The 27,485-nt window shown below is 62.9% G+C and overlaps 2 protein-coding genes across 2 annotated transcripts in view; both read left to right on the top strand.

Moving 5' to 3' along the window:
* LOC127035537 (uncharacterized protein K02A2.6-like) overlaps nt 1-6,056 on the top strand; it is a 122,821-nt gene extending 116,765 nt beyond the window's left edge. The window contains exons 2-3 of the mRNA XM_050925546.1: nt 2,240-3,136; nt 5,885-6,056. Coding sequence (XP_050781503.1) covers nt 2,487-3,136; nt 5,885-6,056 — 822 coding nt within the window. The 5' untranslated portion in view covers nt 2,240-2,486. The remainder of the gene's footprint in view (nt 1-2,239; nt 3,137-5,884) is intronic.
* A 48-nt stretch (nt 6,057-6,104) lies between these two features.
* LOC127035197 (complement C3-like) overlaps nt 6,105-27,485 on the top strand; it is a 51,019-nt gene continuing 29,638 nt past the window's right edge. The window contains exons 1-17 of the mRNA XM_050924792.1: nt 6,105-6,181; nt 11,340-11,544; nt 13,421-13,580; nt 13,718-13,788; nt 15,213-15,301; nt 15,774-15,856; nt 16,004-16,091; nt 17,017-17,119; nt 17,265-17,382; nt 19,077-19,192; nt 20,002-20,139; nt 20,593-20,793; nt 21,969-22,166; nt 22,331-22,495; nt 24,352-24,481; nt 25,781-25,855; nt 26,208-26,402. Of these exons, the coding sequence (XP_050780749.1) occupies nt 6,105-6,181; nt 11,340-11,544; nt 13,421-13,580; nt 13,718-13,788; nt 15,213-15,301; nt 15,774-15,856; nt 16,004-16,091; nt 17,017-17,119; nt 17,265-17,382; nt 19,077-19,192; nt 20,002-20,139; nt 20,593-20,793; nt 21,969-22,166; nt 22,331-22,495; nt 24,352-24,481; nt 25,781-25,855; nt 26,208-26,402 (2,212 nt within the window). The remainder of the gene's footprint in view (nt 6,182-11,339; nt 11,545-13,420; nt 13,581-13,717; nt 13,789-15,212; nt 15,302-15,773; nt 15,857-16,003; nt 16,092-17,016; nt 17,120-17,264; nt 17,383-19,076; nt 19,193-20,001; nt 20,140-20,592; nt 20,794-21,968; nt 22,167-22,330; nt 22,496-24,351; nt 24,482-25,780; nt 25,856-26,207; nt 26,403-27,485) is intronic.

Raw genomic sequence — 27,485 nt, forward strand, 5'->3', positions numbered from 1 at the left:
TGGGGCTGTGTGGGCGGAATTCAGGGGATCCTAGCTAGGATCCAAGCACCCTGAAAGCCCAGAAGGACTTGGTGGAGGGGTCCTGACTGTGCCTGCAAGCTCTGCTGTAACCTGTGTTCCTGTTGTCCAATAAACCTTCTGTTTTACTGGCTGGCTAAGAGTCACTGGGGGTCCCCGGAAGAGGGGTGCAGGGCCGGACTCCCCCACACTCCGTGACAACTGGTGGCAGCGGTGGGATATACTGCACCCCGTGGACGGCGCTTCCTGCAGTAAGTGACTGGGGAGCAGTAAAACGAAGGGGTGGTTAACCCCTGGGAGTGTGTGCCCAGTGAGAAGGACTTTGAAGTAACAGGGTCCCCCGGGGGATTGCAGCGAGCGGTCCCAGGGGCGGAGGAGTCTGCAGCTCGACCCTGGCAGAGAGGCGGTGACCTCAAGAAGGGTTGGTGCACTAGGGGTCCCCCTGGAAACCGTGGGGAGCGGTGAGCATCCCGGCCTGTGAGTGCCCAGCAGGAAGATGTATGCCAAGCGGCGCAAGTGCGACCTGGTGGAGCTGTGCAAGCAGAGAGGGCTGCACCCAGGGAGACGCACCAAGGACCAGCTGATTGCCCAGCTGGAGCAGGGAGACCGCATGAATGAACGGAGCCCTGTCTCTGAGGGAAGCAGCCGGGCAGATGCAGCACAGGCACCAGGGTCTGTCCCTGCTGGGAGTGGTCAGCCGGCAGACGAGGCCTTCCCGAGACCCCCCCTTCCTAGGCCTAGGGGAAGGGCGAGGAGGAGCCCAGTGTATACCGAGGGCACCGTGACCCCCACGGCCAGCAGGGGAGCCTCACGGCGAAGCCCACCCCCCAGCAGGGGATCCTCCTGGCAACGCTCGGCATCCGTGGAGCGGACGTGGCTGGAATATGAAAGGGAGCTGAAATGGGAGGAGCTCGAGTTAAAGAGGCAAGAGCGGGAGGAGAAGGAGAAACAGCGTAAACATGAGCTGGACCTGGCCCAGCTGAGGAGCAGTGGGGCCCCAGCTGCGGTGAGTGAGGGGGGACCCAAGCCTACAAAGAGCTTTGATAAGCACTTGCTGCCCCGGCGTAAGGAGGGGGAGGACATAGATACCTTCCTGACGGCCTTTGAGAATGCCTGCGAGCTGCACAGGGTTGACCCTGCAGACAGGATCGCAGTTCTCACCCCCTTACTGGACTCCACAGCCGTGGAGGTGTACAGCCGACTGAAAGGGGCGGAGGCAGGGGACTACGAACTGTTCAAACAGGCCCTGCTCCACGAGTTTGGGCTGACTCCTGAGATGTACCGGAAAAAGTTACCGAGCCAGCGTAAAACCCGTGAGGTCACATACCTACAACTGGTCAACCGGGCGCAGGGGTATGCCCGCAAGTTGATAGCTGGGGCCCAAACTAAAGAGGACCTGCTTGACCTATTCATACTGGAGCACCTGTACGAGCAGTGCCCGTCCGACTTGAGGCTGTGGTTGATGGACCAGAAGCCGGAGAACCCGCAGCACGCAGGCCAGCTGGCCGACCAATTTGTGGACAGTCGGGCAGGGGACAACAGGGAGGAGTCTCGAAGGAGCAGGCCTGCCTCAACGCAGAGAGAGAGTCATCATGGGACCTCCCAGCGGGGTCCTATGGAGAACCCCCCCAAAAGGGGAACATTCAGCGTCAGGTCCCTCCGACCCACTCAAGGACCCACGAGACATGGGCTGCTATCGCTGTGGCCAACGAGGTCACATACGGGCCCAGTGCCCCAAGCTCAGGGACAGACCAAGCAGACCCAACCCGCAGAGGGTGGACTGGGTAAAAACCCAATTGGAGGAGGGGCTACATTCCCAGGAAAGGGGGGCTGGCAACATACCACCTGTGGATGCTCCCGGTTCCGGGTTTTTGGTTTACCGGGTGGGCGCGGGGCTGCCCCTCCGGAAAGAGTGCATTGTTTCCCTGGAGGTAGATGGGAGGAAGGTCACTGGGTACTGGGACACGGGCGCAGAGGTGACTCTGGCCCGGCCCGGGGTGGTGGCCTCAGATCGGATGGTGCCCGACACCTACCTGACCCTGATGGGCGTGGGCGGGACCCCATTCAAGGTGCCCGTGGCAAGGGTACACCTGAAATGGGGGGCCAAGGAGGGCCCCAAGGATGTGGGGGTACACCGATATTTGCCCACTGACGTGTTAATGGGAGGGGACCTCGAGGACTGGCCTAGTAACACCCAGAGTGCCCTGGTCGTGATTCGTAGTCAGAGTTGGCAAAGAGCACTGCACCCCGACAACGGGGAAGGTACTCGACCCGAAGTGCAGGACCCTAACCCAGGGAGCGGGGAATGCCCAGGGGCACGGTTCAGAGAGGCTGCGGCCTCAGACCCAGCCAGCAAGAGAGAGCCGGTCCCCATCCCTGTCCCAGCTGCTGAGTTCCAGGCCGAGTTGCAGAAAGATCCCTCCTTGCGGAAGCACAGGGACCGGGCTGACCTTAGTGCGGTACAGACCATGAGGAGAGGTTGCAAGGAGAGGTTCCTGTGGGAGAAGGGGTTCCTGTACCGAGAATGGGCTCCCCCAGGGGAAGTAGAGTCATGGGGGATCAGGAGGCAGCTGGTGGTCCCCCAGAAGTTCCGTCACAAGCTGCTGTACCTGGCCCATGACATCCCTCTCGCAGGGCACCAGGGAATCCGGCGCACCAGGCAGAGGCTGCTACAGAACTTTTACTGGCCTGGGGTCTTTACCCATGTCCGACAGTACTGCCAATCCTGTGACCCCTGCCAGAGGGTGGGGAAGGCCCGGGACAAGGGGAAAGCGGCTTTGAGGCCTTTACCCATCATAGAAGAACCTTTCCAGAAGGTGGCCATGGACATAGTGGGACCCCTCAGCGAGACGACCCAGTCAGGGAAGAAATACATCCTGGTGGTGGTGGATTTTGCCACTCGCTACCCCGAGGCGGTGGCCTTGTCCTCTATCGAAGCAGACACAGTGGCAGATGCGCTGCTGACAATTTTCAGCCGGGTGGGGTTCCCCAAGGAGGTCTTAACGGACCAGGGGTCCAACTTCATGTCGGCCCTGCTCCGGTCCTTATGGCAGAAATGTGGGGTCCAGCACAACTGGGCCTCAGCGTATCACCCCCAGTCCAACGGGTTGGTAGAAAGGTTCAACGGAACACTGAAGAGGATGCTAAAAACATTTATGAACCAGCACCCGCAGGACTGGGACAAGTACTTACCTCATCTGCTGTTCGTGTACAGGGAGGTACCCCAGGAATCTACCGGGTTTTCACCTTTCGAACTGTTGTATGGAAGGCGGGTAAGAGGGCCCCTAGACCTGATGAGGGATGAATGGGAGGGGAAGGCCGCTCCCGAGGGAGAGTCAGTGGTGGAGTATGTCCTGACCTTCCGGGAAAGACTGGCTGAGCTCATGGGCCTGGCCAGGGAGAATCTGGCCCGAGCCCAGAGGAAGCAGAAGGTCTGGTATGACCGCACGGCCCGGGCCCGTGCCTTCGCCACCGGGGATCAGGCGATGGTTCTCATCCCCGTGAGGAGAAACAAACTCCAGGCCGCCTGGGAAGGGCCCTTCAAGGTTATCAAGCAACTGAATGAGGTAAACTATGTGGTGGAGCTGTCAAACCGGGCACATCACCGTCAGGTGTACCATGTGAACATGATGAAACCATACTATGACAGGGGGAATGTGGTGTTGGCCGTGTGTGGACATTGGGAGGAGCAGGGAGATGACCCCTTAGTAGATCTATTCCCTGGGACAAAAGCTGGTTCCCCCCTGGAGGCGATTCCCCTCTCTGATCAACTGACCCCGGGCCAGCACGCTGAGATCAGGGGGATGCTGCATCTATACCGACAGCTGTTTTCCAACCAGCCTGGACGCACTAATTTGACTGTCGAGAGGGTGGAGACCGGGTCACATCCCCCTATAAGATGCTCCCCTTTTCGGGTCACTGGTAAAACTGCCCAGGATCTTGAAAGAGAGGTCAGGGACATGCTGGCTTTGGGGGTGATCCAGCCGTCTTCCAGCCCTTGGGCCTCGCCAGTGGTGCTGGTCCCCAAGAAGGATGGGTCAATCCGGTTCTGTGTGGACTATCGAAAGCTCAATGCCATCACCGTATCTGATGCCTACCCTATGCCCAGGCCTGACGAGCTCCTAGACAAGCTGGGAGGGGCTCGGTATCTCACCACTATGGATCTTACAAAGGGCTACTGGCAAGTGCCGCTGGACGCAGATGCCAGGCTGAAATTGGCCTTTATCACCCCTCTGGGGCTCTATGAGTTTCTGACCCTGCCCTTCGGCCTCAAGGGAGCGCCGGCCACCTTCCAGCGCCTGGTGGATCAGCTGCTGAGGGGGATGGAGAGTTTTGCCATGGCGTATATTGACGACATCTGCGTCTTCAGCCAGACCTGGGAGGACCACATGTCCCAGGTTAAACAAGTCCTGGACCGACTCCGAAAGGCTGGGTTAACCGTAAAGGCTGAGAAGTGCAAGATGGGGATGGCTGAAGTATCTTACCTGGGCCATCAGGTGGGGAGTGGCTGCCTGAAGCCGGAACCAGCCAAGATGGAGGTGATCAGAGACTGGCCTGCTCCCCAAACCAAAAAGCAGGTCCAGGCCTTTATTGGGATGGCGGGGTACTATCGAAGGTTCGTGCCCCACTTTAGTGCCATAGCCGGCCCCATCACTGAACTGTGCAAAAAGGGGAAGCCAGACAAGGTGATCTGGACTGAGCAGTGCCAGGAGGCTTTCCGGGCGCTGAAGGAGGCTCTGGTTAGCGGCCCAGTTCTGGCAAACCCAGATTTTGACAAACCCTTTATGGTGTTCACTGACGCCTCAGACACGGGACTGGGGGCGGTGTTAATGCAGGAGGATGAAAAGGAGGAGAGACACCCTATCGTGTACATGAGTAAGAAGCTGCTACCCTGGGAACAAAGCTACGCGGCCATTGAGAAGGAATGCCTGGCCATGGTGTGGGCCCTTAAGAAGCTAGAGCCATATCTCTTTGGGCGACACTTCACCATGTACACCGACCACTCTCCCCTGACCTGGCTGCACCAGATGAAAGGAGCCAACGCCAAGCTCCTGGGGTGGAGCCTGCTCCTGCAGGACTATGACATGGACGTGGTCCACGTGAAGGGAAGTGCCAACCTGACAGCGGATGCGTTGTCCCGGAGAGGGGACCCTGAACTTCCCCAGGTCACTGGGCAGAGTGACCCCGCTCAGTTCAGTCTCGAAGGGGGGAGAGATGTGATGCAGTAGGGACTGTCTGTGTGGGGAGTGGGAGAGCAGGGCAGGACTTTAGGGGATGGACGATGCCAGGGCCTGTAACCTGAGCTAGGTAAGGGAGGGGAAAGGTCAACACCTTTGCCCAGGAAGGGGACAAAGGAAGGGAGTGGCAGGAGGGAAGCAGTTTGAGTTTGGGCTTGGGGCTGTGTGGGCGGAATTCAGGGTATCCTAGCTAGGATCCAAGCACCCTGAAAGCCCAGAAGGACTCGGTGGAGGGGTCCTGACTGTGCCTGCAAGCTCTGCTGTGACCTGTGTTCCTGTTGTCCAATAAACCTTCTGTTTTACTGGCTGGCTGAGAGTCACTGTGGGTCCCAGGAAGAGGGGTGCAGGGCCGGACTACCCCACACTCCGTGACAGCTCCGCAGCATCAGCGCCTGCCAGGGCCCTGGTTTCAGCTTCTCGCTGCAGCCACAAGGGCTCGGACCTTCTCCCTCTTTGTGCTCCGAGGCAGTGATTGTCCCCCCATCACGAGACTCCGGGCGCTGGGGCATTAGGAAAGCACCTACTCTCATGAGCTGGGGACACAGCCGGCCTCCCCACCAGTCACCCTGACAGGGGGTGTCCCTCACCCATCTCCATCCCCCCCCCCCATACACACCCCTCACCCCCAGTGCTGCTGGAGCAGCCTGGAAGCAGCCCCAGGGGCCTGGCCACGGCCCACGGAGGCCGACCCAGCCCGGCACTTACGGGAAACCTTTGGCCTTCCTGGCAGTCCATCCCCCAGGGCTGGCCATTAACTCGCTGCCCCTGGGCCAGGGCAGCCCTGTTTACTCAGCCACATAAAGAGGCCGTGCCCAGCACTGCCCTCCACTCCAGCCCCTGGGTCGCAGTATGAGGACCCGTGCCCTGAACCTCCTCGGTGCTCTGCTGCTGCTGCTGGCCCCACACCTGGGCCAGGGTGGGCCCATGTGAGTGCTGGGGCCGGGGCTCATGGGGCCGGCTGGGGCGCATGGGGCCAGCCAGGGCGCATGGGGCAGGTCGGGACATATGGGGCAGGGTGCGCCCATGTGAGTGCTGGCGGCCGGGGCACATGGGGCCGGCCGGGGTGCATGGGGCAGGGTGCGCCCATGTGAGTGCTGGGGCTGGGGCGCATGGGGCCAGCCAGGGCGCATGGGGCAGGGTGCGCCCACGTGAGTGCTGGGGCCGGGGCACATGGGGCCAGCTGGGGTGCATGGGGCACATCGGGACATATGGGGCAGGGTGCACCCATGTGAGTGCTGGGGGCTGGGGCGAATGGGGCAGGTCGGGACGTATGGGGCAGGTCAGGACGTATGGGGCAGGCTCTGCCCATGTGAGTGCTGGGGGCCGGGGCACATGGGGCAGGTCGGGGCGCATGGGGCAGGTCGGGGCACATGGGCCAGGGTGCACCCATGTGAGTGCTGGGGGCCGGGGCACATGGGGCCGGCTGGGGCGCATGGGGCAGGGTGCGCCCATGTGAGTGCTGGGGCCAGGGCGCATGGGGCAGGTCGGGGCGCATGGGGCAGGTCGGGACGTATGGGGCAGGCTGTGCCCATGTGAGTGCGGGGGGCCAGGGCACATGGGGCAGGGAGGACACAGAACGGGGAGGCTCCAGGCTGCCAGACCTACTGCCCAGCTGCTGTTTGCCCAGGGCCGAGAGCCACGGGCTGGTCCTGAGGCATCTGAACGAGGGCCCAGCTCCACCCCAGCCGGTTTCTGGGGTCCCTGCTCCCTCCTGAGCCAGCCTGGGAGAACGAAGGTGGAGGGGGTTGGTGCCCCTCCCCCAGCAGAGTATCTCGCTGCCCCTAAACCTGCCCCAGGGCCATGTCTACCCTGACAGTGGAGCTAACCAGCCACCCTGCTCTACCCATGGGTGCCGGGGGGAACCAGCTACCACAGACTGGGGGGAAGCAGGTGTCAAGGAGTCCCCGGGCGATGCTCTGGAACTGCTCCCCACCAAGCCAGTCAGGACTTTGGGGAGCCTCCTCTCCCTTGGAGCAGACTTGTTCAGGGCAAGAAGCTCCCACGGCTTCACCTCCTGGGTCTCTCCTTGGAGCATTCAGCATCCTCTGCCCCTCCGTGCGCTTCCCATAGCGAGTCCACCCCAGCGGGGTCCTGGGGGGGCCACCGGGTCCTGCACCCCCACTTCGCAGTCAGACGTGACTCTCAGCCAGCCAGTAACACAGAGGTTTATTGGATGACAGGAACAGGGGCTAAAACAGAGCTTGTAGGTACAGAGAACCGGACCCCTCGGCTGGGTCCATTCTGGGGGGCAGTGAGCCAGACCCCCACGTCTGCCCTCAGCCAGCTCCTGACTAACAACCCCTCCCAGCCCCTGCTCTCTGCTCAGCCCCTTTCCCGGGCCAGGAGGTCACCTGATCCCTTTGTCTCCAACACCTTCAGCTGGCACCTTTGCAGAGGAGGGGCCCAGGCCATCAGTTGCTAGGAGACAGAGTGTCAGGCATTTAGGTGCACTGGCCCTTTGCTCTGCAGCAACCACACACCCTTAGTCCTGGTCTACATTACATGTTTAAACCGATTTTAGCAGCCTTTAACCGATTTAACGCCACACCCGTCCACACTACGCGGCCCTTTATATCGATATAAAGGTCTCTTAAAACCAGTTTCTGTACTCCTCCCTGACGAGGGGAGTAGTGCTGAAATCGGTATTGCCATGTTGGATTAGGGTTAGTGTGGCCGCAAATCGACGGTATTGGCCTCCGGGGGTATCCCACAGTGCACCACTGTGACTGCTCTGGACAGCAATCTGAACTCGGATGCACTGGCCAGGTAGACAGGAAAAGCCCCGCGAACTTTTGAATTTCATTTCCTGTTTGCCCAGCATGGAGCTCTGATCAGCACGGGTGGTGATGCAGTCCCAAATCCAAAAAGAGCGGCAGCATGGACCGTACGGGAGATACTGGATCTGATCGCTGTCTGGGGAGACAAATCTGTTGTATCAGAGCTCCGTTCCACAAGACAAAATGCCAAAGCATTTGAAAAAAATCTCCAGGCTACACAGTGCTGCGTGACAAGCGTAACGGGAAGCCAGAGACTCAAACGGACGCTCATGGAGGGAGGGGGGACTGAGGACTCCAGCTATCCCACAGTCCCTGCAGTCTCCGAAAAGTATTTGCATTCTTGGCTGAGTTCCCAGTACCTGTAGGGTCAAACACATTGTCCAGGGTGGTTCAGGGAATAGCTCGTCAATTTACTCCCTCCCCCCACCACGTGAAAGAAAAGGGAAAGAAATTATTTCTCGACTTTTTTTAATGTCACCCTATGTCTACTGAATGCTGCTGGTAGACGCGATGCTGCGGCAGTAAAGCCCTCGTCCAGACTAACCCGCGGCATCGGCGGGTTAAAATCGATTGCTCGGGGAGCAATATATCGATCCCCGAGCGCGCTTACATCGATTCCGGAACTCCATCAACCCGAACGGAGTTCCGGAATCGACACGGAGAGCCGGGGATATCGATGCCGCGCCGTCCAGATGGGTGAGTACCTCGATTTTAGAAATTCGACTTCAGCTACGTTATTCCCGTAGCTGAAGTTGCGTATCTAAAATCAATTTTAATTCCTAGTCTGGACGTGGCCAAAGAGTAGTATCTGCTCCTCTTCTCTCCCTGGTGGCAGATGGTACAATATGCTTCATAGCTGCTGAGTGCTCCCGGCTGGCCTCAGGTGAGGTCGGCTGGGGGCGCCTGGGTAAAAATAGGAATGACTCCCGGTCATTGCCAGTAGATGGTACAAAATGGCTGGTAACTGTCTTCATCCTAGCAACTGGGGGCTGAGCGTCATCAGCCCCCCCCCCCCCTTTTCATGTCTAAAGAAAAGATTCTGCATTGCCCGGACTATCAGAGCAGCAGGATGCTGGGCTCCTCTCCCTCGCACCTTTTAATGTCCTACCTGGACTATCATAGAAGCTGGAGGCTGCCTCCCCCTCATTTTATCTCACTAACAAGCTAGTGTTTCTTATTCCTGCATTCTTTATTACTTCATCACACAAATGGGGGCACACTGCCACGGTAGCCCAGGAAGGTTGGGGGAGGAGGGAAGCAACAAGTGGGGTTGTTGCAGGGGCACCCCCTAGAATGGCATGTAGTTCATCATTTCTGCAGGATCTGACATGGAGCAGCTGTGCTCTCTGGTTCTCTAGTACACTTGCCCCATATTCTAGGCAGGACTGACTCTATTTTTAGATACCATAAAGGAGGGATTGACTCGGGGAGTCATTCCCATTTTTGTCTTTGCGCCCCCAGCCAACCTCAGCCAGGGGCACCCATGATAGCAGCAGACGGTACACAAGGACAGATAACTGTCATCTCATTGCCAATTTACAATGGCAGCAGATGGTACAGAACAACTAGTAACCATCTCTGCTATCATGCAAAAGCAAATGAATGCTGCTGTGTAGCGCTGGAGTATCACCTCTGTTAGCGGCATCCAGTACACATACGGTGACAGTGACAAAAGGCAAAACAGATTCCATGGTTGCCGTGCTATGGCGTCTGCCAGGGCAATCCAGGGAAAAAGGGCGAGAAATCATTGTCTGCCGTTGCTTTCCTGGAGGGAGGAATGACAGATGACATTTAGGCAGAACCACCCGCGACAATGATTTTTGCCCCATCAGGCACTGGGATCTCAACCCAGAATTCCAAGGGGCAGGGGAGACTGCGGGAACTATGGGATAGCTACGGGATAGCTACCCACAGTGCAACGCTCCGGAAATCGACGCTAGCCTTGGTACACGGACGCACACCACCGAATTAATGTGCTTAGTGTGGCCACGTGCACTCGACTTTATACAATCTGTTTTACAAAACCGGTTTATGTAAAATCGGAATAATCCCGTAATGTAGACGTACCCTTATTCCACCACCTAGATATTAAGAACTGCATAGGGGACACTGAGCCACCAACACCGTATTGAGAGAAAACATTAAGAACATTTCTAGTTCATCACATCTCTTCCTCCTTCGAGACCGAACTGAGCCAGGTCACTCCAGCCAGTGACCTGGGGAAGTTCGAACCCACCAACGTTCCCATGGATGCCCCAGCATCTCTCCCATTCCTTGGTGTGAGTTACACCAGGACAGTCCAGTCTCACGCCCTCCCTTAGGTCGGGTGTGCTTGATGGCACTCGCAGGCCGCATGTGGGAAGGTTTATGCGGCCTGTACCCTTTTGCCACCCCAGTACCCCTGGGGTTCAAACTGGGACGAGGTCTTTTCCCAGCACCCTGGTCTGCGATTTGGGCTCCCTTGGTTAAGAGCTCCCATCTTGGCCTTGGCCAGCTCTGGGCTGGGGCCACCGCTCCCCACCTTGTGGCCCAGACAGAACACCTCTGCCGTCCCCACATTACACTCTCCAGCTTTTACCGTCAGTCCCACCTCCTTGAGGCAGCCCAGCCCCCTCTTCACCTGGGACACCTAAAGATGCACATGTTATCAGTGTCTGCCAGGGCCAAGTTCTCCATCCCCCTCTGCTTGTCTAGAATCTCCCCAGGCCTAAGCATGGGGTCGGCATCGGACACTGTGATGGCTTTAAACTTCTGATAGCCCCCATAAAACCAGATCATCCTGTCTCCTTTGGGGATCAGCCTCACGGTGAGGCCCATGGGCTGTAAAACGGCTGGATCCGATCTAAAGCCAGCATGTCCCTGACCTCTCTCTCCAGGTTCTGGGCTGCTTTCCCAGTGACTCTGAACGGGGAACACCTGATGGGGAGATTGTCTCCCACCTCAGGGAAGAGATCCCCCCGGGGGTCTTCCCCCTTCTCCTCCCAATCCTCCCCCTTCAGGTCCAGGGTCCCCTCACTCTCCTCCCATCCAGCAGCTCGAAAGGAAAGAACCCTGTGGATTCCTGGGGCACCACCAGCTGCCTCCCCATCCCAGGTGGGGCCAGGCAGGGTCGGGGTAGGCAGGGCCAGGTGGGGCCAGGCAGGGGAGGGCTGGACAAGGCCGGGCCTGGCCGTTATCTCCATTATAGATGGGAACTGAGGCAAGGAGAGGTCGAGAGGCTCGGCCCAGGCCCCGCACACCGGTGGCAGCAGAGCCTGGCACAGAAGCCATGTCTCCTGTGTGCCAGCCTGGTGTCCTCCCCTGGCAGGTACTTCCTGGCGGCCCCCAACATCCTGCGCGTGGGGAACGAGGAGAACGTGGTGCTCCAGGCCCAGGCCGAGGATGGGAGCCTCTCACAGGACGTCCGCGTGCAGATCCGGCTCTTCGACTTCCCAAAGAGGGCACAGATGCTGCAAGAAAAAGTCATCTGGCTGAGGCCGGCCAACGACTCCCTGGCCATGACCACGGTGCAGGTGGGGGACAGGAGAGGCTGGGGAGGGGGCACCACCTGTAGCCACAATACGTCCTGCTGCAGCTTCAGCAGCTGGCCGTGGGGCCATCCCACTGGGGGAGACCAGCAAGGGAACCGGGGGGCTGCGGGGACCAGGGCGGGGGGGCATTAGGGAGCACTCTTCCCTGGCAATCAGTGCTGGTCCCACTGCCCCAGCTTTACACTAGGGGGCGCTGTGCTGTGCGGAGTGGGGGGGATCAGTGGGGGGCACTGGGCTGTGGGAAGAGGGGTGGGGGGATCAGTGGGGGTGCTGGGCTGTAGCGAGGGAGATTGGCTGGGGACGATGTGCTGTGGGGAGTGGGGTAGGGAGATCAGTGGGGGGCGCTGTGCTGTGGGGAGTGGGGTAGGGGGACCAGTGGGGTGTTTGTGCTGTGAGGAGAGGGGTGGGGGGTGCTGTGCTGTGGGGAGTAGGGTAGGGGGATTGTGGGGGGCACTGGGCTGTGGGGAGTGGGGTGGGGGGATCCATGGGGGTGCTGGGCTGCGGGGAGTGGGGTGGGGGATTGGTGGGGGGCGCTGGGCTGTGGGGAGTGGGGTAGGGGGATCAGTGGGGGGGCGTTGTGCTGTGAGGAGTGGGGTAGGGGGATCAATGGGGGGCATTATGCTATGGGGAGAGGATGGGGGATCAGTGGGGGGCACTGGGCTGTGGGGAGCGAGGTGGGGGATTGTGGGGGGCACTGGGCTGTGGGGAGTGGGGTGGGGGGATCCATGGGGGTGCTGGGCTGCGGGGAGTGGGGTGGGGGGATCAGTGGGGGGGGTTCCCTTGACAATCAGTGTTGGTTCCAGGAGGTTGCCGGTGGGTTTTTGTACAAAATGTGTGGGAGTGGGGGGGAGTCAGGGCCCCGCACCCCCCACTTCCTGTGATCCACCAGGACTCTCGGCCAGCCAGGAAAGCAGGTGGTTTATTCAGACAACAGGAACACAGGCCAGGACGGGTCTTGCAGACAACAGGATCCCCCCAGTTAGCTCCATCTTGGGGTCCCAGGAGCATCAAAGCCCCCTGCGGGGGTCAGAGCTCTGTCTGGGCTCCCTCCATTCCTCAGCCACCTCCTGAAACTCTCACCCCCCAGCCTTTCTTCAGCTTCCCGGGCAGAGGTGTCACCTGGCCCCTAACCCCTTCCTGGGTTCTCCCGTTACCTGCTCAGGTATCTTCCCTCCAGCCCGTCTCCCATCCCCCAATGCAGCTCGTCCTCCCAGGCCGACACCCCCACTCAGGATTCACAGCCCCCAGTAAGAACAGTCCCAGTTTGTCACACAGTGTCCTGGGCAGAAGGTGTCACCTGGCCCTCCAGTGAAGTTACACCCTGATACCCCACCACCCTCCAGCTCCAGTGCAGACAGTCCCAGGAAAACTCCCATGCAACATTCCCAGTTAATACCCCTACTCCATCCTTGCCCCCCCCATTGCTAAGCCCCCCCATCCCTTTCCGTGAGAATCGGGGCAGGGATGATGGAGTCCTGACCCCTTTCCCCCACATCACTCCCCTCTGCCATCACAGCTGAGGGTGGGGTTCTCCGCCCCCCCCCCACCTCAGCTGACACCTGCCATGGTCCTGTCCAGAGGCAGCTGCCTCTCAGTGCTGGGTGACCCAGACCTTGGCAGGCAGGGGAAGTGTGTGGTTGGCTAAGCCCCTGGGGCAACTCAGACCAGAGGAGGGCTTCTTGCGGGGGTGGGGGGTGTCCCCAGCTGCTGTCGTGCACACGTGGCCCCAGGTACTAGCACGGGTCTGTCCCTTGCGGCACTGACCCAGGTGGGGCTGGGGGCTGCACACACCCAGGTGATGTGGGGGCAGAAGCGGGGCTGCACTGGGGCTCTGGCACGGCTCGTTCACGCCCTTCAGGTCCCAGAGCAGTACATCTCCGAGGGCACCGAGAAGCAGTACGTGGTGGTGCAGGCCACGTTCGGAGACGTCTCCTTGGAGAAATACATCCTGATTTCCCCACACACCGGCTACACCTTTGTCCAGACCGACAAGCCCATCTACACCCCTGACCAGAAAGGTGAGGCATGCTGCTGGGGGGAGGTGGGGGGAGGACTCCTGCTGTGGGCGAGTGGGGTGGGGGGCACAGCCACTGGCTTCAGCACTCAGGTTAGCTACCCAACCAGCCCAACATCTCCCATCTCTTCAACCCTCCAGTGAACTACAGAGTCTTCGCTGTCAACCACCGGATGGACCCACTGGAGGCTAACTGCATCATTGTCATCCAGGTATTACAGCCAATCCCACAAGGGGGTGGGGCTAACCCATCAGAAAGGGTGGGGCTAATGATCCCACTGCTGCCACCAGAATGGTGCAGCCAGAGCATGGTAGCTTTGGAACTGCTCCCTACAAAGCCAGCCAGGACTCTGGGGGAGCCTCCTCTTTCAGAGCAGACTGTCCCCAGAGCAAGAAGCTTCCACAGGTTCGACCTTCCTGGGTCGGACCTCAGAGCATTCAACATCCTGTGCCCCTCCGTGCACTTCCCACAGCGAGGCTGCCCAGGCGGGGTCCTGGGGGGGCCACAGGGTCCTGCACCCCCACTTCGCAGTCAGACGTGACTCTCAGCCAGTGTAAAACAGAAGGTTTATTAGGCGACAGGAACACGGCATAGAACAGAGTTTGTTAGCACAGAAATCAGGGACTTTTAGCCAAGTTCATCTTGGGGCAGGGGAGCCCAGAGCCAGGGCTCTGCCTCCCCCTGCGCCCCAAGCCAGCCGGGACTGACTCGCTTCCAGCTGCCTGGCCCCTGCCCTGCCCGGTGCTCCTGCTCCAGCCTTTGTCTCGCTTCCTGGGCCAGAGTCACCTGGTCACTTCCCCTCCTCAGGTGCCGAAGGGGAATGGGCAGCTGGAGCAGCCTCCAGGTCACACAGCATCCATGCAGAGCAGTAAGGCTCACATAGGCTCACATACAACATGACAAGGGAACATCCCCACTTCGTAAAGTCCCCTGCAGAGACCGGCCTGTGGGACCCCCGATAACATTGCCACCCCCTGGGGCACTGCCGCCCAACAACACTCCCCCCAAGGGGTTACACAGAAATGCCCAGAGGCGTGTGAGTTCCCCCTGCTGCCGCCACCCAGGTGCGTTCGCAGGGCATCCCCAGTCCCGAGGCCCCCGACGCGTCTCTCCCAGCGCCCAGCCTGCTCCTGGCGCACACGGCCCTTCTCAGAGCCAGAAGCAGCCGCTTGTTACGGGGCGGGAGCGACTCTGGGGAGGGTGTGCAAAGCAGGGAGCGGCTGGCGGGAGGGTCACAGACAAACACGGGACAAGGGGGCTTTCCAATGGCTCAGGCCTAACTGCCCCATGCGCAGGGTGGGCTCCTCTCCTGGCTGCCTTGTCTTCACCAGGGTCCATGGGGCTGGTTTCCCCTGTGTCCTGGGGGGCGGAGAGCGTCGGGCTCCCCACCCCTCTCGGCATGGCCCAGCCACCCTCCGAATGGGCTCTCCAGAGCCTGGAGCTGCCCCAGGCCATTGCCAGGAGCTCCCTTCTCCCCGGCCCAGGGCTCGGCCTGGCGGCCCGCAAGTCCCACAGGCCCAGCAGGGACCCACCACTGGTCGGTGTGTGGCCGTTTTCACCCCGAGCTGAGCCCTCCACGGCACCCTGGGGAGACCTGGGTGCACCTCACCGACCGGAATTCCCCTCCCGCCCCAGAGTCCCGAGGGGATCACGGTCAGCAGCACGACCCGGAAACTGGACAAGGGCCTGTACGCCGGCACCTTCCACATCCCTGAGCACGTCAGGTGGGCACCAGAGCCAGGGGCCGCACAGCCCCCGGGGGGCACAGCCCCATGGACACCGGGCAACGGGGAGGCACAGCCCCATGGACACCAGGCAGTGGGGGGGGGGCACAGCTCCACAGTCACTGGGCAATGGGGGGGCACAACCCATGGGCACCGGGCAGTGGGGGGGCACAGCCCCATGGGCACTGGGCAGTGGGGGGGCACAGCACCATGGGCACTAGGCAGTGGGGGGGCACAGCCCCATGGGCACCGGGCAGGGGGGGCACAGCCCCATGGACACCTGGGGGGCACAGCCCCATGGGCACTGGGCAGTGGGGGGGCACAGCCTCATGGGCACCAGGCAGGGGGGGCACAGCCCCATGGACACCTGGGGGGCACAGCCCCATGGGCACTGGGCAGTGGGGGGGCACAGCCCCATGGACACCAGGCAGGGGGTTGCCGGGTGCCCACACTGGGTTCTGTTCCCCTCCAGCCTGGGCACCTGGCGGATCGTGACGCAGTTCCAGAGCAGCCCCCAGCAGCCACAGAGTGCCGAGTTCGAGGTGAAAGAGTACGGTGAGCGCAGGCCTGAGCGCGGGGCCAGGGGGCGTCTGGCAGAGCCGCCCCCTCCCTGCCCGCCCAGCCCACAGAGCCGCTCCCCCGCAGCCAGCCCCTTCCCCCACCCCCGCCATCCATCTGACCCCAGCCCCCTTGTCCCCCCAGAGCTGCCCAGCTTCGATGTGCTGCTCACACCCACCAAGAAGTTCTTCTACCTCAGCGACGAGAGCCTGACCATGGCCATCGAAGCCAGGTGACCGGGGCCCGTCAGCACCACCTGGGCATCCTGCGGGGGGCAGCACAGGCTGTGGGGCAAGGCCAGGAGCCTGTGGCCCTCGCAAGCCCAAAGCACCAGTGTCACTGAGTCCCCGGGCGATGCTCTGGAACTGCTCCCCACCAAGCCAGGCAGGACTTTGGGGAGCCTCCTCTCCCTTGGAGCAGACTTGTTCAGGGCAAGAAGCTCCCACGGCTTCACCTCCTGGGTCTCTCCTTGGAGCATTCAGCATCCTCTGCCCCTCCGTGCGCTTCCCACAGCGAGCCCGCCCCAGCGGGTGCACCCCCACTTCGCAGTCAGACGTGACTCTCAGCCAGCCGGTAACACAGAGGTTTATTGGATGACAGGAACAGGGTCTAACACAGAGCTTGTAAATACAGAGAACCGGACCCCTCAACCTGGTCCATTCTGGGGGGCAGTGAGCCAGACCCCCCACGTCTGCACTTCACTCCTCATCCCCAGCCAGCTCCAGACTGAACCCCCCTCCAGACCCTCCTCCTCTGGGCTTTGTCCCTTTCCTGGGCCAGGAGGTCACCTGATCTCTTTGTTCACTGTTGGCTATGCCCTTTCAGAGGGAAGCGCCCCGGCCATTTGTTGTCAGGAGATAGAGGGTCGGTCATTTATGCACACTGGAGACTTAAGAAATGCATAGGGGAAACTGAGGCACCCACACAGTATTTAGAGGAAACATTAAGAACAGTCCCACTTCGTTACAACGAGCTTCTGCTGCCGCATACACTGGGGCAGTCCTAGCCAGGCAGCAGAATTTGGCCCTGTCAGCCTGCCAAGCCGCCACTTCTGGGAGGGAACCAGCAGCTGCACAGCACTTTGATGGGGAAGCAAAGGGGCGTCCCTGTGAGATTCCGGTGACCAAATGCTCCTGTTGTCTTTCCTGGTGACTCAGGTTCGTGTTCAATGAGCCCGTGGACGGCTACGCCCTGGCGATCTTTGGGGTCAAGACAGAGACTCAGAAAATCACCCTTCAGAACTCCCTGCAGAGAATTGAGGTGAGTTGTTATTACATGGATTATGGCAGCACCTACAGGTCCTGTGTGAGACCAGGGCCTCATCGTGCTAAGTGCTGCCCAGACCCCAGCCGAGATCAGGGCCCCGTCGTGCAGGGCGCTGCATAGACAGTAACTCTCCCTGCAGATAAATGACGGCAAAGGCCATTTAACGCTGATGGGGCAGGTGCTCAGGGAAAACTTTGCCAAGCCAGAGGAGCTGCTCAACGCCTTCATCTTCGTTAACGTCACCGTCTTCTCCTCCGGTGAGCGCTGGGCCAGGGGCCACGCAGGATCCGCCCAGGCACCTGCACTCGTGGCAGGGCCTGGAGCCGGGCAGCGTGTGTGGCGGGAGGGACGGGGCCCGGCAAGTGTCAGCTCGGTCTCAGGACCCTTCCCCATCCACCCCGGACGGCTGCCCCACAAGCCCTTGGCCAAGGGCAGCAGCCCAGGTGCTGCCAGCATCACGTGGGGGCCATTTTGCACGCCCTGGGGGCCCTTACCAGCCCCCTGCAAGGCCAGGTTGCCCCTCCCCCCCCTGGCCCTGATCTGTAGCGCCCCCTGCAGGCCAATCGTGGGGCACGGTGGCCACCGGATCAGGCCTGGGGTTCTGGGTCGGCTCTGGGCTCCTCCCCGGCCCAGCATTGCCAGGACTGGGAGCTCGCGGGCACCAGGCCTGTGCCGGGGTGCCAGGCACCTGTGCCTCCAGCTTGGGGCAGAGAAGGGCTGACAGAGCCTGCCATCACCCCCGCCCCCCAGGCCTGGGTGCCGCTTCTCCTCCCAGCCTCTCCGCTGGGTCGAATGCCCCCCCGCCGGCCCTGGGTGCCGCTTCTCCCCCCAGCCTCTCCGCTGGGTCGAATGCCCCCACCACCACCAGCAGCTCCCTGTGACGGCGCTGCCCGGGGGAACCAGCTGACATCACTCAAGCCAGGTGAGCTGCAAACAGACCGGGGCAGACAAACCCCAGAGCTGGTGGGGGTTATTCCAGTCCTTAGATTTACTAACCAGCCCAAATAGCTTCTCTACCATCTCCCTGGTTACTCCGAAACCAAACCCCGCAGCTCCCTTCCAGTGCCCAGCCCCAGGCCTCCGGCCAGACACACACGCAGATACGATGAGAGTTACTGAAAATCTTCTCTCATCATATAAAGAAAAGGTTCTTCCAACCCCAAAGGATCAGCCACACACCCAGGTCCAGTTATAACTTAGATCTGACCCAAACACACGCTACAGCCAGTTCTTATTAACTCAGCTAAAACGTATTAGAAAAGAGAAGGGAGAGAGCTGGTTAAAAGATCAATGTACAGACAGACGGGAATTCAGTTCTTGAGGTTCAGACACAGCAGAGAGGAGCTTTTAGCGGCCAAAAGTCCTTTAGGATTAGTCCAGAGGTTCTAGTCCCATGTCCATGTTCGGGGGGCTCCAGTCAGTGACTGGGGATCTCAATCCTTTTGGCTTAAGGTTTCCCCCTCTTGGAACCCAGAGCAGCTCGGAGATGGAGCAGGATCGTGGCCCAGGGTTTTTATACATTTCCAGCAGCCTTTGGACCTGAGAAAACAATCGGCTTCACTCTCCTTCTCCCAACCAGCCTGGCAATTAGCCCAGGGGAATTTACCCATTAAAGGGTTCAGATGCAGGTTACCCCACCCTGCAGAGAGACACAGAGACAGTAACACTGTTTCCCTCAAGTGTCTTCCTAAAATCAGAGCCCTGGCGATAGACGAGACTTCTCGCTGCCACCCCAGGCCCTGAGCACCCAGCTCCCTTCTGCCTCTGACACTGCGGCTGCATTTCCCAGCTCGGCCCCTTTACACACTGACCCGTCTCTAAAGCTCGGCCCTGGGTCGGGTCGGTCTGGGGGGTAATTAGCTCTTTCAGGCCCTGTCCCCTTTCACTGAGATGTTAGATCACACTCCTAACCTCACACTCCCCTTTCCCGACATGCCGTGTCCTCCCGCAGGCGGTGACATGATGCAGGCCGAGAACTCGGAGGTTAAGATCGTCAGCAGCCCCTACAGCATCCGGTTCGTCCGGACACCGGGGTTCTTCAAGCCGGGAATGCCCTTTAATTTCAGGGTAAGGGAGGCGCCAGCATCAGATCCTCCCCCTGCGGAATCGCCAGCAGCGGGGAGAGCTGGGAACCCAGCCGTCCTCAGACCCCAACCCACCCCGGTATCCTGGCTCCGACAGTAGCAGCACCACACACACACACACACACACACACACACACACACACACACACACACACACACACACACACACACACACACACACACACACACACACACGTCCCTAGCTCAGCCCAGGGCCCATCTAGCCCAGTATCCCGGCTCTGACAGCACCACTGCTGTGGAGGAAGGCGCCCGAGCCCTGCAGGAGGCAGCGGTGGGATTCTTGGCCCCAGGCAAGCCCCCTGCTGACTCCTGGGAGTTACAGGTCAGGATACAGGAGGCCTCTGCCCAGCCAGGCCTCTTGGGCCTGTTCTGCCCCTCGATGTTCTCCACAGAAACAGCTGGTCCCTTTTCTCAACCCTGCCCAGCTCTTTGCCTCAGAGCTATCTTGTGGCAGGGAGTTCCATGGGTTAATGGCGAACGGGAGCAGGAAGCTCATCCACGCCGGGGGGCGGGTGACCCATCTGTTGGACACACGAGTCAAGTCTGGCTCGCGGGGTGGGACTGTCCGGGGCTGGGATCAGAGCACAGGGCAGGACAGCCAGGTCTGGGCTCTGCCCCAGCCTTGCAAAGCCCCTGGGCCCACACGACCCCTCTGGGGCAGGGCAGCACCATGCTCGCCCTGGGACGGAGGGTGGGGGGGCAGCCGCCACGTGGCTCATCCCCTCTGTGCTGCGCCACGTCACCCTTTGCCGCTCTGCTCCCCTGCACCAGGTTTACGTCACCAACCCGGACGGGTCACCGGCCAGCACCATCCCAGTTTGTAGCGGGGACCAGAAACGCACAACCAAGGAGGGCCTGGCCTCCATGGTCCTCAACACCCAACATGGCAGCGAACGCCTGGAGGTCCAGGTACCTGCTGCTCTGGGGTGTCTGGGAGCAAGAACAGAGCCCTGCCGGTGCCCCTCACTCCCGACCTGCAGCCCCTGCCAGCCCAGCTCTGCCCCGCCCCGCCCCAGCTCTGCTGGTGCCCCTCACTCCTGACACGCAGCCCCTGCTGGCCCAGCCCTGCCCCCTCCCCCAGCTCTGCCAGTGCCCCTCACTCCTGACCTGCAGCCCCTGCCTGCCCAGCCCTCCCCGCCCCCAGCTCTGTCGGTGCCCCTCACTCCCAACCTGCAGCCCCTGCTAGGCCAGCCCTGGGCTCTCCTCCCCTGAGTTTTTCCAATGCACCCTGATTAATCCTCACCTCCGGGTCCCCCTCTCTTGTGCAGTGGGGCTGTGGCCGAGGGGCGCCCCTCGGGCTGCATCGCGTCCCAGGGTAGGGGTGTTTGTGCGGGATGCCCAGGGCTCCGTTCCCCGTTGCAGGTGGCGACTTGCGGCCATCTGGAACCACCAGCCCAACAGGCCAGCGCCACGAAAACCATCCTGGCCTACGAGACACCGAATAGCTCTGGGCACCTCCTGCACATCGGGGTGGAGACAGAGGAGGCTCACGTGGGGAGCTCGCTGAGAGTCTTGTTCTACACGGAGCACCAGAGCTCAGCCGCCAAGCAGTTCACCGTCCTGGTGAGCGCTGGGCCCGGGCCAGCCTGGGATCCGCTGCCGGGACGCGGCCAGCCCCCCGCACTGTCTGCGCTGGGCACCCCCCGGCGTCCGCAGCCGCAGCCGGAGCTCGGCGCCTGTGGGGCTGCACAGGCCCTGGGAGCTGGGAAGTGCAAGCGCCCCTGTGCGTCAAGAACCACCGTCTGTCTGGGGAGCCGGCCCTGGGCTGGCGTTCGGCCGCCGGGTCTGTCTGTCCCCACATGCCCCCTCATGGGTCCATCTGTCCCCACACACATCCTGCCAGGTCTATCTGTCCCCACACACACCCCCATGGGTCCATCTGTCCCCACATGCACCTCCATGGGTCTGTCTGTCCCCACATGCCCCCCCCATGGGTCTGTCATCCCCACATGCCCCCCGCCAGGTCTGTCTGTCCCCACACGTACCCCTCTGAGTCTGTCTGGGGAGCCAGCCCTGGGATAGCGTTCGGCCGCCGGGTCTGTCTGTCCCCACAGGCCCCCCGCGGGGTCTGTCTGTCCCTCCCCCCACTCCCCCCATCTGTCTGTCCCCACATGCCCCCCCATGGGTCCATGTGTCACCACACCCCCCCCACCGGGTCTGTCGGTCCCTTCATGCCCCCCTATGGGTTCGTCTGTCCCCACACGCACCCCCCAGGGGTCCATCTGTCCTCCTCCCCATGGGTCCGTCTGTCCCCACATGTTCCCCTCTGGGTCTGTCTGTCTCCACATGCCCCTCGCCAGATCTGTCTGTCCCCACACACACCCCTCTGAGTCTGTCTGGGGAGCCAGCCCTGGGATAGCGTTCGGCCACTGGATCTCTGTCCCCACAGGCCCTCCACTGGGTCTGTCTGTCGTCCCCCCCACTTCTCCCATCTGTCTGTCCCCACACGCCCCCCCCGGTCCGTCTGTCCCCACACGCCCCCCGATCCGTCTCTCTCCCCATAGGGCCGTTGTGTCCCCTACCCCCCATGCTGTGTAGGGCTGAGTGGGCTGCTCCCATGTGCTGGATGTGGACGCCCACGTGAATGGCTCCCGGGTGGTGCCCGGGCGCTGCCCAGCCCCTGGATCTGGAGCCTCCGAGCCCTGCCCGGTGTGTGCAAGAGCCAGCGGCTCTGGGCTGGGCTCCCACGGGGCTGCCCGGGGCCTCAGGTGCCTCACCGGGCTCCATCCCTCCCGCAGCTGCTGAGCAAGGGCAGGATTGTCCGGGCCTGGACCCAGCCCCGCAACCTGGGCGCCATCATGACGGCCTGGACGCTGGATGTGGGGCCCGAGCTGCTGCCCTCCTTCCGCATCGTGGCCTATTACTACCTGCCGGAGAGCGCGGAGCTGGTGGCCGACGCGGTGTGGGTGGACGTGGCGGACGGCTGCATGGGCACTGTGAGTCCCTGGGGCGCGGATGGGGGCTGACGGGCCTTTCCCTGCGTGGCCCCTGGGTTCTGCTCCCTGCTCCCTCCACCACGGGGGCAGCCCCCAGCCTGGGCTGGGGAGGGCGCCTGGGGCCAGGAACTCGTCTCACCCGTCTCCTCCCATGTCCCGCTCAGCTGCGTGTTGGCCCCCAGAGCAAGGAAGATGAGAGGAAGGTGTTCAGGCCCCAGCGGGAACTCAAGCTGGAGGTGACCGGGGACCCCCAGGCCATGGTGGGGCTGGTGGCCATGGACAAGGCCCTGTTCACGCTCAACAAGAAAAACAAACTGACGCAGAAGAAGGTGAGAGAAGGCGCTGACCATGTGGGGAGGGGGCAGCCTGGGAGCCAGGACTCCTGGGTTCTCTCCTGGCTCTGGGAGGGGAGTGGGGGCTGGTGGTTAGAGCACGGGGGGGTCTGTGTCATGGACCCACAGATGGTGCCCACTCTTGGCCCTGTGTGGTCCGTGGGGGGTGCCCCTTTCAGAGCGACAGCCCTTCTCGGGGGTCCACTCTCTCTCGGGGTCTGGCCCCTCCACCTCCTGGAGCCGCCCCTCTCTGAGCCTCAGCACGTCTGTCTCTGCCGTGGGCCCCCCCAGGGAGTCCCCTCGCTCTGCACCCTGGGGCCTGCACCCCCCAAAGGGGACTCCCCCTCAAACCCTGTTCTCTAGCCTGGAGCAACTCTCAGCCAGCGTAACACAGGAGGGTTTATTGAGAGTTGAACCCAGCACAGGAAACTCTCCGGCCTCAGGCCTGGCCTCCCTCAGCCCAGCACATCCCAGTCCCCCTGCAGCCAGGTGGGCTCTGCCTGCTCCCCCTCCAGCCCCGAGCCCCCCTGCTTCCCAGCTGGGCATCTGAGATCCCCGGCCCCAAGCCCCCTCTGTCCAGTTGTCACAGAGTGGGGGGGAGTCAGGGCCCTGCACCCCCGGCTTCCTGCCATTCCCCGGGACTCTCGGCGAGCCAGGAAAGCAGGTGGTTTATTCAGACGACAGGAACACAGGCCAGGACGGGTCTTGCTGGTACAGACAACAGGATCCTCCCCAATTGGGTCCAGCTTGGGGTCCTAGGGGCACCACAGCCCCACTGGGGGTCAGAGCCTCGTCTGAGGTCCCCTCCATTCCCCAGCCGGCTCCTGAAACTCTCCCTCCCCAGTGTCTCCCCCCCCCCCCCCCCAGCCTTTGTTCAGCTTCCCAGGCAGAGGTGTCACCGGGCCTCTCCCCCCTTCCTGGGCTCAGGTCTCTTCCTTCAGGCCAGTCCCCTCCCCCAGTGCAGCTCGTCCGCCCAGGCCAACCCCCCCCCCTTCAGCATTCACAGCCCCCAGTAAGAACAGTCCCAGTTCCTCACACCCTTGGCTTCTCTCCAGGTAAACAGGGTCCTAAACTGGGGCCTGGGTCTCTCCTCCTCTCAGCCCCCCTCTGGCCCTTCTGGCTGGAGCCGGCTGGTCAGGGCACAGGGGTCCTCTCCCCGCAGCCCATTGTCCCCCACTGGCCAGGACTGGCTGTGTCTCCTGAGCCGGGTCTCCGGGTCCCCAGGTCACTGGTCACTGGGGTCTCCATCCTCCAGGCCTGTGTCCCAACAAACTCCCTCTCCCCTCGCCTCGTTAAACCAGTAACCCCCGGGGACACTGAGTCCCACTCCCTCTGCATCCAACCCACTGGAAAACATGGAAAACCCCAGAAAAAAAACCCACTTCATCACAGGCTGGGGGCCAGGACTCCTGGGTTCTCTTCTGGCTCTGGGAGGGGAGTGGGATCTGGTGGTTAGAGCAGGGGGAGGGCTGGGAGCCAGGACTCCTGGGTTCTCTCCCTGGCTCTGGGAGGGGAGTGGGGTCTAGTGGTTAAAGCAGGGGGGCTGGGAGCCAGGACTCCTGGGGTCTCTCCCCAGCTCTGGGAAGGGAGTGGAGTCTAGTGGTTAGAGCAGGAGGGCTGGGAGCCAGGACTCCTGGGGTCTCTCCCCAGCTCTGGGAAGGGAGTGGAGTCTAGTGGTTAGAGCAGGAGGGCTGGGAGCCAGGACTCCTGGGGTCTCTCCCCAGCTCTGGGAGGGGAGTGGAGTCTAGTGGTTAGAGCAGGGGGGCTGGGAGCCAGGACTCCTGGGTTGTGGCAGGGGTCACCTGTCTCTCTGAGAGACAAAGTGAGCTCCTGTGTCCCCCCCCCCCCCGCAGGTCTGGGACACGGTGGAGGGACACGACATCGCCTGCACCGCGGGCAGTGGGCAGAACCACATGGGAGTGTTCACGGACGCAGGGCTGGACGTCGCCACCAGCCTGGGGATCGCCACCAAAGCAAGGACAGGTACCGCACGGACGGACGGGGCCTCCCACCGGGGGGGCAGAGATCCCGGCACAGCCCCCGCCAGCATGTGCTGCATTGAACGGACATGGGGACAGGACAGCTTGGGGCAGGGAACGGGGCAGGGGCCTCTCCCTTTGGGGGGGCGCCGGCTCTCATCTGGCCCCAGGGTGGGGACTGGCTGGCCCCGGGGGGGGGCAGGGAATAGGGCCTTTCCCCTCTAGGCAGCAGCCTGGCCTGGGTACGTCCCGTTCCTGGCCTGATGCCCTGTCCACACAGACGGGAGTGGGTACAGACCCCCCCGGGGCGACGCACCAATCCCAGCAGCCTGGTTCAAAGATTGGAGCGTCCACATGGCCTGTAACTAAACTGGTTTCAATCTCCCCCTCCCCCTCCGCCTTTGCAAACCTGGTGCCATTCGGCGCAGCAGCCAGGCCTGGTCCCTGGAGGCGGGGGAGGGGAGTCCCTGGAGGTGGGGGGAGGGGGTCCTCTGGAGGCGGGAAGGGGGGGTCTATGGAGGCGGGGGAAGGGGGGGAATCCCTGGAGCTAGGGGGAGGGGGTCCTCGAGGCGGGAAGGGGGGGTCTATGGAGGCGGGGGAAGGGGGGGATCCCTGGAGCTAGGGGGAGGGGGTCATCGAGGCGGGAAGGGGGGGTCTATGGAGGCAGGGGAAGGGGGGGATCCCTGGAGCTAGGGGGAGGGGGTCCTCGAGGCGGGAAGGGGGGGGTCTATGGAGGCGGGGGAGGGGGTCCTCTGGAGGCGGGAAGGGGAGTCTATGGAGGTGGGGGGGGGGGGTCCATGGAGGCGGGGGAGGGGAATCCCTGGAGCTAGGGGGAGGGGGTCCTCGAGGCGGGAAGGGGGGGTCTATGGAGGCGGGGGAGGGGGGTCCCTGGAGGCGGGGGAGGGGGTCCTCTGGAGGCGTGGAAGGGGGGGTCCATGGAGGCGGGGGAGGGGGGTCCCTGGAGCTAGGGGGAGGGGGTCCTCTGGAGGCGGGAAGGGGGAGTCTATGGAGGCAGGGAAGGGGGGGTCCATGGAGGCAGGGAAGGGGGGGTCCATGGAGGCGGGGGAGGGGGGTCCCTGGAGGCGGGGGAGCGGGTCCTCTGGAGGCAGGGAAGGGGGGGTCCATGGAGGCGGAGGAGGGGGGTCCCTGGAGCTGGGGGGAGGGGGTCCTCTGGAGGCGGGAAGGGGGAGTCTATGGAGGCAGGGAAGGGGGGGTCTATGGAGGCAGGGAAGGGGGGGTCCATGGAGGCAGGGAAGGGCTCCCCCATCCCACCGTCCCTCACCGCGCACCCCTGGCCTTGCAGATCCGCGCTGCCCCCAGCCGGCTGCCAGGCGCCGGCGACAATCCCTGCAGACACTGCAGAAGAAGCAGCACAAAGGTCAGGAGGGGGGGGAACTCACTCCATCACGCCAGGCTCCCCGTGCCCCACGCGTGCCCCACCCAGAGTGCCGTGACCCACGGAGCCAGCCTGACACATGCGGAGCCCATCACCCGTCGCAGGCCTCCGGCCGCCCCCGGCTCTCTGCCCGCCCAGCATGGCGCTGCCCTGCCGGCGCGTGGCCTGGTCCTTACGCCCTGCTCACCCCTGCCCTGCGCAGCCGGCTCTGGGTGCTCGCTGGCACCCGGCTCAGCCACGGCCCAGGGCCCCGTGCGCGGCTCCCCTCCCTGGGCGAGGGGCACCCCCAGCCCCGACGCTGGGTCCCACCCCCTGCCTGTGCTGCTTGCCCCAGTGGACCAGTACCAGACGGCCCTGGAGAGACGGTGCTGCGAGGCCGGGATCCAGGAGAACCCCATGGGGCACTCGTGCGAGCAGCGGACCAGCCGCGTGCACCTGGGCCCCGCCTGCGTGGCTGCCTTCCTGGACTGCTGCCGCTACGCCCGGGCGCTGTCCCGCGAGGAGCACGCCAAGCTGCTGCTGGGGAAAAGTAACCGCGGGGGGCAGAGAGCCCAGCTGCGGGGGGGGAGAGAGCCCAGCCGGGGGGGACAGAGGGAGCCCAGCCAGGGGGGGACAGGGAGAGCCCAGTGGGGTGTGGGGGCAGAGGGAGCCCAGCTGCGGGCGGCGGGGCAGGGAGCCCAGCCGGGGAGGGGCTGAGAGAGCCCAGCCGCAGGGGAGGGGGAGGCAGAGAGAGCCCAGCTGTAGGGGAGGGGTCGGGGTGGCACCAGTCGGCCTAGAGCTCGGTCTGATTTGGGGGGGGCGTGGGGCAGCTGCTGTGGGGGGGGGCTAGCCGGTGGAGGGTGGTTGTGGGGGAGGGGGACCAGCGGGATGGGGCAAGTGTCCGGTTTCCAGGGGAAAGCCCAGGGACCCTGGTGGCCCCTGTCGCACTGTCCGGTTGGGGGCTAAGGCTCCTGCCTGCCCTGGCTCCCAGCGGGTCCCTGCGGCCCCCAGGCACGATAAGGGGCAATCAGGGAAGCTCCACCCACTTCCCCCGGCCCCAGCGCCGGCTCCACAGCTTCCATTGGCCGGGAACTGCAGCCAATGGACGTGCCGGCCGCACCCTGGAGCGGCGCGGAGCCTCCCTTAGCCCCACGGTGCTGCCAACCGGGAGCTGCCTGAGATAAGCACCGCTCAGCCGAACCCCCCAGAGCCCAAACCCCAACCCCCCGCACCAGCCCTGAGCCCCCAAACCCGACCCCTTGCCCCAGCCCTGAGCCCCCAGAGCCCAAACCCGACCCCCTGCCCCAGCCCGGAGCCCCCAGAGCCCCAAACCCGACCCCCTGCCCCAGCCCTGAGCCCCCAGAGCCCAAACCCAACCCCTTGCCCCAGCCCTGAGCCCCCAGAGCCCAAACCCGACCCTCTGCCCCAGCCCTGAGCCCCCAGAGCCCCAAACCCGACCCCTTGCCCCAGCCCTGAGCCCCCAGAGCCCAACCCAACCCCCCTGCCCAAGCCCTGAGCCCCCAGAGCCCCAAACCCGACCCTCTGCCCCAGCCCTGAGCCCCCAGAGCCCCAAACCCGACCCCTTGCCCCAGCCCTGAGCCCCCAGAGCCCAACCCAACCCCCTGCCCAAGCC

The sequence above is a fragment of the Gopherus flavomarginatus genome, chromosome 16, assembly GCF_025201925.1.
Source record: "Gopherus flavomarginatus isolate rGopFla2 chromosome 16, rGopFla2.mat.asm, whole genome shotgun sequence".
NCBI classification, from domain to species: domain Eukaryota; kingdom Metazoa; phylum Chordata; order Testudines; family Testudinidae; genus Gopherus; species Gopherus flavomarginatus.